Below are 11,642 nucleotides of genomic sequence, written 5' to 3'. Positions count from 1 at the left end.
ATAGCAGCCCACTTGTGCCTCAACAGATCTGTCTTGGTACAACATATAGGCCGACATGTTGCTCAGTCCAAGACGCAAAACTCGAGGAGAAAACAGAGCTCAGTGGCCCTTTTTCTACTATTATTAATTTGTCTTTAACAACTGATATATTAACCACATATTATATTTAGTTGAAGGGTAATTACACCATAATTACAAAAATGTTTGTTACAGTGTCATAACAGATATAATGGAGCTGTAATTTAACTTTGGTTAAATTGGTATCCAGTTGTCATGGATTTAGAATTATGACAAAAGGAACAAAGTATTGATGTATTACAGTGGCGTGGTTTCTAATCTACTGTAATTGGGTTCTTTAAGAGGGAGGGCAACATACATCTTACCAATCAATATTTTTCACATCAAGGCCACACACGGAGGTGCCCAACACTCCAGAATTTGTTTCAGCTGTGACTCAGTGAATCAGAGGCCAGACAAATGTTTTGCCACAAGGGTTGATTTATGGTTGGCCTTGAAAGGACACAGTTGGTTGGGCCACACAGCAGGGCTGTTAGTCCACCTAAAATGGCTACTTCTACAGTCAAACTCACCACCACCATCAATCAAAAAAGGGTTACACTCAAATAAGGCCCCATAGTATATAGAGCAAGTGACACCAGTGTAAACAAATAATTTATCTAATTTCACTTAAGACTGATTTAAAGTGACACTTATTGAGTTTTGCTTTGCAAGGTATTTCAGGTTATATCAAAGTCCATTAGTATTAGAAAAGTGTCCATTGTAAGGTAAGTGTAATATGATCCAATAGCTAAAACCAGTCTCAGTATCAATTCAGTCAAGGTGCAGAACAGAGGACAGAGGATAATGATGACAGTGATCATGATGCAGTTAAAAGCACTGGTCACAGTAGTTGCTAATCTGCCTTTGTCTCAGCAGCAGGCGGCGCTGTGGCTGTAGACACCAGTCTAGCCGCTTCATCTTGGGGCTCCATGGGCCCTTCCCCACCTCCTTCCTCCTCATCCTCCTTTTCCAGGCCCAGTGGAGGCTGTCTTTGGGCCGGAGAGTGCCTGGAGCGGGCTCTGTGCCTGCGGGGATGGAGGAAAAGTGCGGGGTCCGGCATGGCTGTGGGTTCTGCGGGACCCATCACTTTCTCCATGGGCACGCACTCCCTGGCACGCTCCACTCTCAACTGCCCCGAGGATGACCTAGCACTCCTACGCTTGGGTTTGACCACAGGGGAGGCAGGGGAGGCCCCCGAGGGCATCTGCGGAGAAAGGGAGTTCTGCTCTGCACCGTACTGAATCCCCTGACTGTTGGCTCTGGCTAGCAGTCCCTGCCTCTGCTGCATCCGTTGGTGGTGCAGTTTCTGCCTGGCAGCGTGGAGTTGGAAGGAGAGGTACGCTGCCGCCTCTGTTTGTTTCTGCAGCTCTGTGTTAAGGATGGTGGAACGGTGGCTGCGGCGTTTGAGCTCCTCCAGGAAATGGCGTTCCTTGTCCTTCAGATTGGCTCTGAGGGCTCCCACCATAGTCCCCTTGTGACTCAGCTCCTTACGCAGCTCTCCCAAGGTGCACTGCTGCTCGGCAAGGCGGCTTTCCACCACCCGACAGCGGGCCTCCAAGTGCTCCTCTTCTTCCTGTAACTCTGACACACAGAGATGGGGCAAAAATGCAAGTGTAAACATACTTGTTACATAAAACACATCCAGTTGAATACACATGCATGACCTGCAACATACCTACATACATGCACAACTAAATAGGCACACACACTTATACACATACACACATTACCATAAAGGCAGTGTATGTATCCCTCCTCTATAAGCAAAGCTGAGCCCATGTTAGCCCACAGTGTCACCAGCTCCAACCCCCCGGGGCATATGGGCAGTGGGGCAGGGCCCAGCGAATATCCAGATGATATCTTGGCTGGGAGCCGCTTAGTCAAATAGATATGGAAGTGGGTAATGGGACCAAGCCTGACCACTTGGAAAATCACCAATTTGCTCTCAAAGCCTATTGGGGATAATCTGGGAGCTAGGAAATGGTACTCTGGTTTTAGAGCTTGTCCAGACCGAGGCAGGAGACTTAGCACATATGTGGGGGAGGATTACCCCTTCACTGAGCAAATCCAAATCATCCAATACATCCCAGTCAACTTCTGCCACAGAAACTGGCATGCCATCCCATCTGCTGCCAGCCGTGCCAGTTATCCACAACCCAGCGGATTCACAGACAGCAGGCTGACAGTCTGATCACATGCTGTGACCGTATGTGGTGTGGAGCACGGGAGAGCAGAGCGGTTTACTTGGTTGTTCAGTTCTTAGCATGTAGTTAGAGCTAGTTCAGATCACTCACCAATAGGGATGGGACGATATGCTTATCTCATGATTCAATTCGATACGTGATATTGGGTTCACGATTTGATACAACCACAATACGACGTGATAAATAAATGTTCAATGACAACAAAGTGTTACTGTGCAGAATTATGTTTATTTCTGAGCCACAAATCTTTTTAGCAATGGCATTGGCTTGCTAGAATGTAAACAACAATTTCAAAATCTCATTACAAAGTGCAAATAATACAATCTCAACGATGAAGAGCTTGTGAAATTGTGACGGGCAAGCCGTCTCATTTGTGATTACTACAGCAGAATAAAATGTAGCTAATGTCGTGATTCATTTTTCTGCCCTACGATACGTATTGTCACATTTTTGTATTGCAATATAGATTTCTATATATCATCCCATCCCTACTAACCTATGTTGCTTTGAGTTAAATCCATCCATACTACTTGCAGATGTTTATGCAAGGTACAGTTATGCTGCACCACTGTGCCTGGTAAAAACCATACTGAACACAAATCTAGTCCATGAAATCCAATACATTCACACATCAAATCAGACCATTGGCTCACACTGTTGAGTCAGAATTCTTTCATATCATAAACTGGAACTGATAAGGCATTATTCCCAAGAGGGAGCAAAAAAAAGACAGATTGCTACTTGAGGTATCCTCCCCATATGAAGTGCTACCTCTGCACCAAGGTCAGTCTGAACCCAGACTTGTCCTTTTTTTCCCTACTGTAGTCAATCTCCACACTCTTCCATTCCAGTAAAATCCCCAGAGGGGGGAAGGTAAGAATCAAAAGCCCTGAGTCAGTGCAGCGGCCCTGGGCTGACCAAGCTGCAGCTTGCCAGGGGAGAGTGAGATTACATCCACAGAGGCCGCCGCTGACGCCTCGACCCCCAGAAATAGGTCACGTTTGCTGGGTAGGAGAATCCCAAGGGTGGGTGCTGGAGGTGAAACTAAGAGTGTGGAATCCTTATTAGGTTTAAATATAATAGGGTGTTTCATACATTCATAAAAGCTTTGGGTTTAAAGTTAAAGCTGGTAAACCCTACTGCTGTATCATCCCCACTTTCTCCTCATTCTAGCTCTCTCTCTCTCTCTCTCTCTCTCTCTCTCTCTCTCTCTTTGTAAGCACCACTCTTTTTCACTTTTATATTTTACTGTCTCTAATGACTTCCCTTTCATTCCCAATCCTCTCTCTCCCTCTGTGATTCTCTTTATCTCTTCTTCCTTCCATCCTTCTCTCTATTTTGTTCTTTCTTTACCTCTCTCTCTCTCTCTCTCTCTCTCTCTCTCTCTCTCTCTTCCAGGATGGCCCCTGCGTTCTCTGGGGACCAATCAGTCTCAGGTTTTCTGTCGCCCACCACCACACCCAGGGTGAGCTCATATCCTAACTATAGACTACCTAATCTGATCTTCATATCTCTCCGCACTCATCAACCCCTCCCTCTCTCTCTCCATCCCTCCATCTCTCCATGTCTGCAGCCGACCGCATCCTGTCGCCTTGTCTTTTCTTACCCTCCTTAATCGCTCTGCTTTCTACCTCTCCTTCTCTTCTTTCTACTTCTCATTCTCTCTCTCTCTTTCTCTCTGTCCATCTCTCTCTCTCTCTCTGCCTCAGCAAACAGGCTGTAATTGGACACCCCCACTGGGTCCACGAGGAGCAGGAAAAGAAAAAGTGGATGGATCAATTTGTCAGGGAGGAGGAGAGTGGAGGGGTTATGGCGGATGATGGAACGGGGGATAACCTGTCTTGGAAAAGGAGATGGGGTCTAATGGTTGGGTAATGCAGCTGGGCATGACACCCCCCCCAAACACACATACACACACACACACACACACACACATACAGTCAATTTGCCATTCCTCTCCCCTCAGTCTCTCTCTCTCTCTCTCCCTCTCTCTCTTTATCTCCCTCTCTCTAATTTGCTGTGACAAAATGGTGCCTATCTTGCATCCCTGCATCCAGACACCAAAGACCAAAAACGGCCCTGCAAACGTCAGCCATGAGCCAAATATGTCAAGGCAGCTGTGTTTGTATCTCCACAACACGCACCCTGCCCTCTTCCAACCGTGACCAATTCTCCCTATTCAGTTTAGATCCTAGGATCCCATCAACACACACACCCACGCAAATTCACATATGCAAGGCCCTCACAAATAAACACCCACACACTCACACACACACACACACACACACACACACACACACACACACACACACACACACACACACACACACACCAGCCCCTCCATGGTTTGTCACGGAAACTGCCTAGAGAGAGATGGGTGAAAAAGAGGGAGGAGGGTGGCTGACAGGGATCTGTCCCTTGGGGGAAGGGAAGGGGGGAAGGAGAGAAGGACAGAGGGAGGGAGGGAGGGAGGGAGGGAGGGAGCGAGGGATGCAGGCATAGGGCATGAGAGACGGTTGATTTGGGGGGTTGAGGTTGAGTGGCACAAAGGCAAACTGGCCCGGAGAGATGTAAACACGTCTGCCTCTCTGTCTTCAAAACCGAGCAAGAAAAGAAAACCACAAGAGGTCCAAATACAGTCGGGCAGTTTAGAGAATGTGGAAGAAAATTGATAGAGAGAGGAAGAAGATGAGGGAGAGATAGAAATGTAAGAACAGGGATAACAGATAGAGGGGGATTTTTATTTTTTTTTGTACATACCTATTTGGCTTCTGCCTGGAGGCTTCACCTTCAGCTCGGTTGTCAGCTCTGAGAAACACAGAGAAGAGAGGTGTAAGACAATAAATAGAGGGAGACGAAAACACAGGAAAGAATTCATACACAAACCCCATGACATCACATCAGAAATAGCCTAAATGCAAATCCTCAACAGTGCTGAAATGTCGTATTAAAGGGATATGTTGACATTTTGAATATTTGAATAAGTCTGTTATTTTCTTCACAGGGTAACCTAACAGTGGTATACTCTTTGATGTGGTTTTCAGTCTTTTAGTGACATGAAATTATACATATTGGAGAAGCTAAATATGAAATTTTACATCAAAGAGTGTGTGTCACTCACATTTGGCCACTGTTACGTTACTCATCACAATGTGAGGAAAACAAAAAGGCATATTAGCATTGTTAGCATTCCACACTGAAACCAATAAGTACTGCTAGCAATAGCTATTTGTTACAAGGAGGAATACAAACAATGCAAATAAGCTGTTTTAGACATGAAAAACTGCAGAAACTATTTTTTACCACAATGTGACACATTTCTATTGTGTTTTCTATTATTTAAAATTGTATATGACCTCTGTCTTTTATCTCTAGAATCTGCCTTTCTCTGTTTGTCTTGTTCTGAATACAGTAGCCCACTTTATGGTTATGTGATGTTGCTGAAACACCTGTGTTGTGCCCAATAAAACCAGCCAGGTGAGTTTCCCTGATGAAGACAGCTTCTCACCAATACTGGTTTGTGTTTCCACTTCTTTGTTCTCTTGCCCTGCTCTGGGCCACTTTGTGGAGTTAACAACAGGATCCAAGAGGTTTGCTCTGGCCTCTGGGTCATCTTTTAGCCTCGGGGGCTGAGGCTAATCCTGGGTTATGAATGATTAGTGTGAATGAAAGGATGTTACCAACTGACTCTATTCCACCAAGCTGACAGGAGGATTACCAATTTATATGATTTTTAGACACTGAAGGATGTTAAATTTCTCTTAAAAAATGGATGGATTATACCTTATTTTGACCAATGATCCCAAACTAATGGTCTAAGTGTATGTTGTTGTTGGCAGTGGTGTCGGTTCATCCCTGATAGGAATAACTCATCTTTGTCTCTGAGTGTTGGTCAGGGCGGTGGTGGGGTTTGTGTGGGGGGGTTGGGGGGTGGATGGGGGGTGGGGGTATTTAGTAATTGTAGATCTATCTCTTAGCTTGTTGTGTCTGGCCTGCCAATCATCTTGATGGCCTTTCAGACAGGCTGATTACAGCGTAGCGGGGACCTCCCACATCCTGCTGATCTGCTCTCAGCACACACACAAACACATGCTGCACAGACTGTGTGTGTGTGTGTGTGTGTGGCTCCACTAGTTTTAAGATAAATGTTGCATATATTTAGCCTATTCTGTTTTACCATGGCCAACAATATAGGCCTATACAATCAGCAGCCTCCAAATGAGGAGTTTTATTCCAAAATGAGAAAACTGCAATTTTAAAATGTAACTCCCAACCCAACACACAGATGTTAAACTAAAACTCACTAATGGATTACTACATTATTTAAGTTCAGTGGCGAAGACTTTTGCTGACAAAACAGAGAACGTTTTATATTATCTAAACAATTTTGTGTTGAGAAATATTGAGCAATGAAGGTCAGGTAAGAGGCTTTTTTCAAAAGTAGATATATTTAGCATTTTGTAGTGAAAACGCTTGAATACACAGGACAGCACTATCTAGAACAGCAGACGTCTTAGTTATTTCTAGCCCTTCTTCTCCTCCCTCTCTCTCTGTTACACCCTTTCTCTTCCCCTCTGCCATCTCAGCACAACACATCCGCCCTTACAGATGGCATGAAGAGACAGATAGAGGGGGTGAATGAGAGCAGGAAGGAAGGTAGGAAGGAAGGAAGGAAGGAAGGAAGGAAGGAAGGAAGAAGGAAGGGATAGAGGAACCCCTGACAGACAGACAGAAAGCTCCAGAAGGAGGGATCTTGGAATCAGACTCGCTGACTGCCGGTAAAGTATTGAGCTTTGAGCGTGGGAGACCGTTCTCTCTTTTTAGCAAGAGAGCTTCTTTTTTTCTAATCCTTGTCCTCATTTATAGAGTTCACTTTAACCACGGGAGGTCAGTTCAAAGAACTATTTCTTAAAAATGAATCACCACAGTCGGGCAGTGGAAACCAGGCAGTCAGCAGACGGCAGCATCCACTGTACCTGCCAGGGCCGAATCCTTTGTAGGTCATACTTATCTCCTCTTCCAGGTTTTATTTCATGTCTCTACCTTGAATATTGCAGAGACATCTTGGTGGGTGGAGACACACATTTCCACAGATGCAGGATTTAATTACCGGTGCAGGGGTATGAGAGTGAACAGTCACCAATTTTTTACCCAGCTGCACAGCTACACCATGGCAAAGCCTTATACAACACGAGCCTCTCTACAATATCACCTTGTGTCTTTATTACGATGCATTCTGTCTCCAATCCAAAAACTGATTTAACTTATTGTAGTTCAAGGAGACACGGGCGTAAGCACATTTACACTGATCAGGAAACACCGAGCGCCCAGAACAATGGAAGGAGGTCAGCAGTACATAACAGCAGAGCTCATATGTGCGGCACAACAGTCGGCTCAACCTTGCAGCACCCTTCCAAGCTGCACATTACCAAGCTGGCAGCAGTCGCCTATTATATCTGTAAACCACATTAGCCTATCAGCCTCAATCCTCAAAGGCATCCTGTCTTCATCCACCCCATTCAAATTTCTACACCTCTCCAAAAGCAGTCCATCCCCAAAACTGACATAATCAACCCCGGTCATATGCTGCATTCATGTCCTGTCGGATTTGCCGTAAATATGAGCTGCCAACTGAGAAAAACTATTCACGTCAGCCTCCTGGTGGTAACTATCAACTCTACTTATGATAAACAAGTAGTGTCTGCTGCAGTTTGTTTATGGTTGATTTCAACTTCATACACTGAGTTTAACTTCATACATCATCCCGTTCTTTCGCTTCTTCCAATATGACGTGAATGCGGCAATAGTCCAAGTCAAAATGAGGTTCAGGTGTGCAGCAGGGAAACAGGGTGGGGGTGCACAGCTGTGCCTGGTGGCAATCTGGCCCTACTTTGTCTTGTAAACCAATGATTTGCCTGCAAAACATTTTAAGTGGCTTTGGAGGTCAATGTATGAAGCTTTAAAGATGCTCTGCAGACAGAGTAGAGGAGCTCATGTGTTTCAAGTGAGTATGGCGTACTAATGCTTCTGTGTATGCAATCCCACAGAAACCTCTGGAGAATCTAGAAATGAAAGAGTGTATTACAGACAGAGCTAAACCAGAGAACAGACTCTTCATTCCAGCTGCTGCAGGAAGAAGATTTACATCTGTGCTGACACCAAGTTCTAAGGAAGATATTTGTATGGCTGCTGCTACTGAGAAAACTCTCAAAGCCCTCTGGAGAAATGAAATCATTCTTTCATCATTCTCAGCAAACTATTGTCTGAGCCTCTCTGAACTGGGTTTGGCATCACACCGTCTTGTTTTCCCAACATAACTGTAACTCCATGTGGACAAAAAAGAGATACAGTCTGTTGAAGCACCATGTGCGCTGCCCTCTGCATTCACAGTGGGAAACCCCGTGGAAAGAGAGAGAGAAGAAGAGGAGTGGAGGAAAAGAAGGATGGGACGAGGAAATAACTGTAAATAGGAAATACACACTCTCTTTCTCTCTCTCTCCCTCTCTCACTCTGTCTCTCTCTCTCTGTCTGTCTCCCTCTCTCTCTCTCTCTCTCTGTCTCTCTCTCACACACACACAGTCACAAACACACAGCCTTATTGACCAGATGTGACTGTGCAGCAGAGCTAGAAAGTGGTGGAGGGGGGTCGTTTTCTACTCAACTGGTCACATTGGCTCTGAGCCATCTCTCTCTCTCTCACTCACACACACACACACACACACACACACACACACACTCCCCCCTCACTCTCTCCCCCTCTATTTGTGGACTACAATCTCCTTCATATGGATTACTATGGCTTCTATATGTATGGATTATGCATCATATATGTGTATGTATATGTGACTTTGTAGGGATGTATTGTGTGTGTGACATTGAATAAATGCTAGTGTGTGTGTGTGTGTGTGTGTGTGTGTGTGTGTGTGTGTGTGTGTGTGTGTGTGTGTGTGCGTTTGTGTATGTGTGTGTGTATGCACTTGCTTACATGCGTATGCACCAACAGAGCCCATAAACCACAAGGCTTGATTAAATGGATAGCATTATCCATTAGGCCTCAAACAGGAAATGATGCAATCTACAGGAATCGTAGCATGACATCACCATGTAGTCATGTCTTGTCTGGGCTTGACTGATGGCCAAGACATGCATCGGATTACCAACGACCGGCTAAAATTAACAGGGGGGTCTTTTGGACAATCAATGCTTTGGGCTGCTGAGAAGACACTGTGAAAGCCATGCAGCATAAATGTCACAACAGCAGCTTGACTTCATCAAACAGAGGAAACATCGTTAAAATTCATAATGTGAGCTTTGAATTATAAAGTTCTATCTAGGCGGGGTGCAATTCTGAGATACTGAGCATCAAAGATTTGCCATACAAGCTGGCAAAATGTTATGTACTTACTATCATATTAAATATTTAACACCAAATGGATCTTTAAAAAAAACAAAAACAAGGCCACGCAAGCATAAAGTAACATTCAATGATCATGAATATGTGGATAACTCAATTTTGATACAAAGAAGTGAGATAAGAATTGTAATTCCAAGCTCATGACATGTAGAAGATGCACAATTTGTATAGAAATAGTGTAAATTCTGGGATTCTGGGGACCCAAGAGGTTCCTGAGCTCAGTGACCTGTCAGCTGTAGAACAAGGTTTAGGATCCCCCGCCCCCCTCCTCCTAGTAGCAGTTCCTCACCTGAGCATCGTTTCTGCAGGGAGAGGATCTCCAGGTGAAGCCCATGGAGCAAGGTGAGATGTTCCTGCCTGAGGAACACCATGCTCCTCTCCACGCTCTCTATCTGCCGAGACAAGCCGCCCTCCGGATCCATGACCAAGCCTGGAGAGAGACGGCATCAGCACAGGAGGAGGGAATCAGAAGGCTGCAGGAGGATATTGTGAAGTAGCTCCCACTTTTTACTCTGCCAGCATCATTCGTCTATACGCTCTGTGTGTGTGTGTGTGTGTGGGTGCATCAGAGAGAGAGAGAGAGAGAGAGAGAGAGCGAGAGAGAGAAACCCTCACCTCGGTCTGCTTTCAAGAGAAAACCCTTTATAACTTCATATTAAATTGCAAAGGCCAGCAGCTAAATGTCACATTTTCTACAAACCATGGCAGTGTTCAGCATAATGTGAACCTTGCTTATGTCAGCCACAGGGAAAAGTGCAAGTTCTCTATTGAGGTCATGTGGGAGCTATAAATAAGGTATTGATAACCAGAGAAATCAGCAGAAAGGGGAGAAACCAAGGCATTACTACAGGCTGCGTATAGGGACGCAGCGGATATCGGCCTGTGCGATCATATGTTAGCTTTTACATTAGGTTAAGTCGACGCAAAATTCTCAAATGCTTACCTTTTATCTGCTGTTAAGTGCCAAAATTTAAGAAATGTGATTCGTAGGCGTTATAAACAAGTCCTCCGATCCGGGCATGCTGTTTTCCAGTGTTGGTCCAAATCCTGTAGGTTATCGCTGCGGCATTCATCCAAAGACATTTCAGATGAGGCGTTAAATTTCTCATCAGCTGCATGTGACGACGTTTGATTAGCGGGAAGAAGAAGGAGCCGTACAGATGTGTAAAAACGCAAAACCACCACGCATTGCACTACGGTCCTCTGGCAAAACCGCTCTGTGCTGCGTCGGTCATTAGTAAAATATATCTGTAAAGCGGTCGGTATGAAAGGCTATGAGAAAGGTGCGCAATCCATTTCAACATGCGCACCTTTCTCCCTCACCCACCGACTGAGACATAAAGCTACTGTAGACGGCTGTACTGTAAAGGGATGAAAACAAGCCATCGTGACCAGAACACGCGAGAACATCGTACAGAGTCAGCAGGACAGCTGATTGGGAGGATCAGCCCATATGCCGACTTCAGAGGGGATCGATACAGAGCTGCTGAGAGTAGAGACACGATGGTGAAACAAAATGACTCCCTCCAAAATGACGTTTAATTAAAAAAAAATCCGGCGCATTCGGAGCTTCATTATAGCGACAAATCAGCCAAGTTGGATATTTGGTTTGCACGCACCGTGATTTGGAGGATGTGATTTCAGCACCATGGACAGGGGTAGGCCCAGTCTGCTGCAGTGGTTCCCAACCCGGGGTCCGGGGACCTCCGGGGGTCCGTGAGGAGTTCCGGGGGTCTCCAGCAAAATGAGCAGCTTTTGTTTCATTCACTAGAAATTTGCCTTGTGAGAGAATGTGTAAAGATTGCTATTTTGCAAGAGGCGAAGTAGAACTAATTACATTTACTCAAATTAGCTACTATAATTGAATAGCTTTTTTGTGTAGGCTACTTGTACTTTTTAAAGTCAGTAATTTTATTTTTACTTAATAATGTTTGTAGTATTGTACTTGACTACATTTTAAATCA

General features: G+C 45.0%; 1 protein-coding gene across 1 annotated transcript; it reads right to left on the bottom strand.

Moving 5' to 3' along the window:
• Positions 1 to 831: 831 nt before the first annotated feature.
• ccdc92ba (coiled-coil domain containing 92Ba) lies at positions 832 to 11,442 on the bottom strand. The gene is made up of 4 exons (XM_071900723.2): positions 11,298 to 11,442; positions 9,968 to 10,108; positions 5,025 to 5,072; positions 832 to 1,641 (listed from the first exon to the last, which is right to left on the bottom strand). Exons 1-4 carry the CDS (start codon positions 11,440 to 11,442, stop codon positions 914 to 916), a joined length of 1,062 nt encoding a protein of 353 aa, XP_071756824.2. The 3' UTR covers positions 832 to 913.
• Positions 11,443 to 11,642: the final 200 nt, after the last annotated feature.

The sequence above is a fragment of the Centroberyx gerrardi genome, chromosome 6 (genome assembly GCF_048128805.1).
Source record: "Centroberyx gerrardi isolate f3 chromosome 6, fCenGer3.hap1.cur.20231027, whole genome shotgun sequence".
Lineage (NCBI taxonomy): Eukaryota > Metazoa > Chordata > Actinopteri > Beryciformes > Berycidae > Centroberyx > Centroberyx gerrardi.
Note: the sequence above shows the minus strand (reverse complement) of the source record. Positions and strands in the feature narration are given on the sequence as shown.

Excerpts from the sequence above, each read along its gene's own strand:
- ccdc92ba (XM_071900723.2), bottom strand. The coding sequence starts at position 11,442 with ATGAAACAAAAGCTGCTCATTTTGCTGGAGACCCCCGGAACTCCTCAC. Across the intron at positions 10,109-11,297 it reads ATCACATCCTCCAAATCACG|GCTTGGTCATGGATCCGGAG; the intron begins GTGCGTGCAAAC and ends GTCTCTCTCCAG. Across the intron at positions 1,642-5,024 it reads TCCAGGCAGAAGCCAAATAG|AGTTACAGGAAGAAGAGGAG; the intron begins GTATGTACAAAA and ends TCTGTGTGTCAG.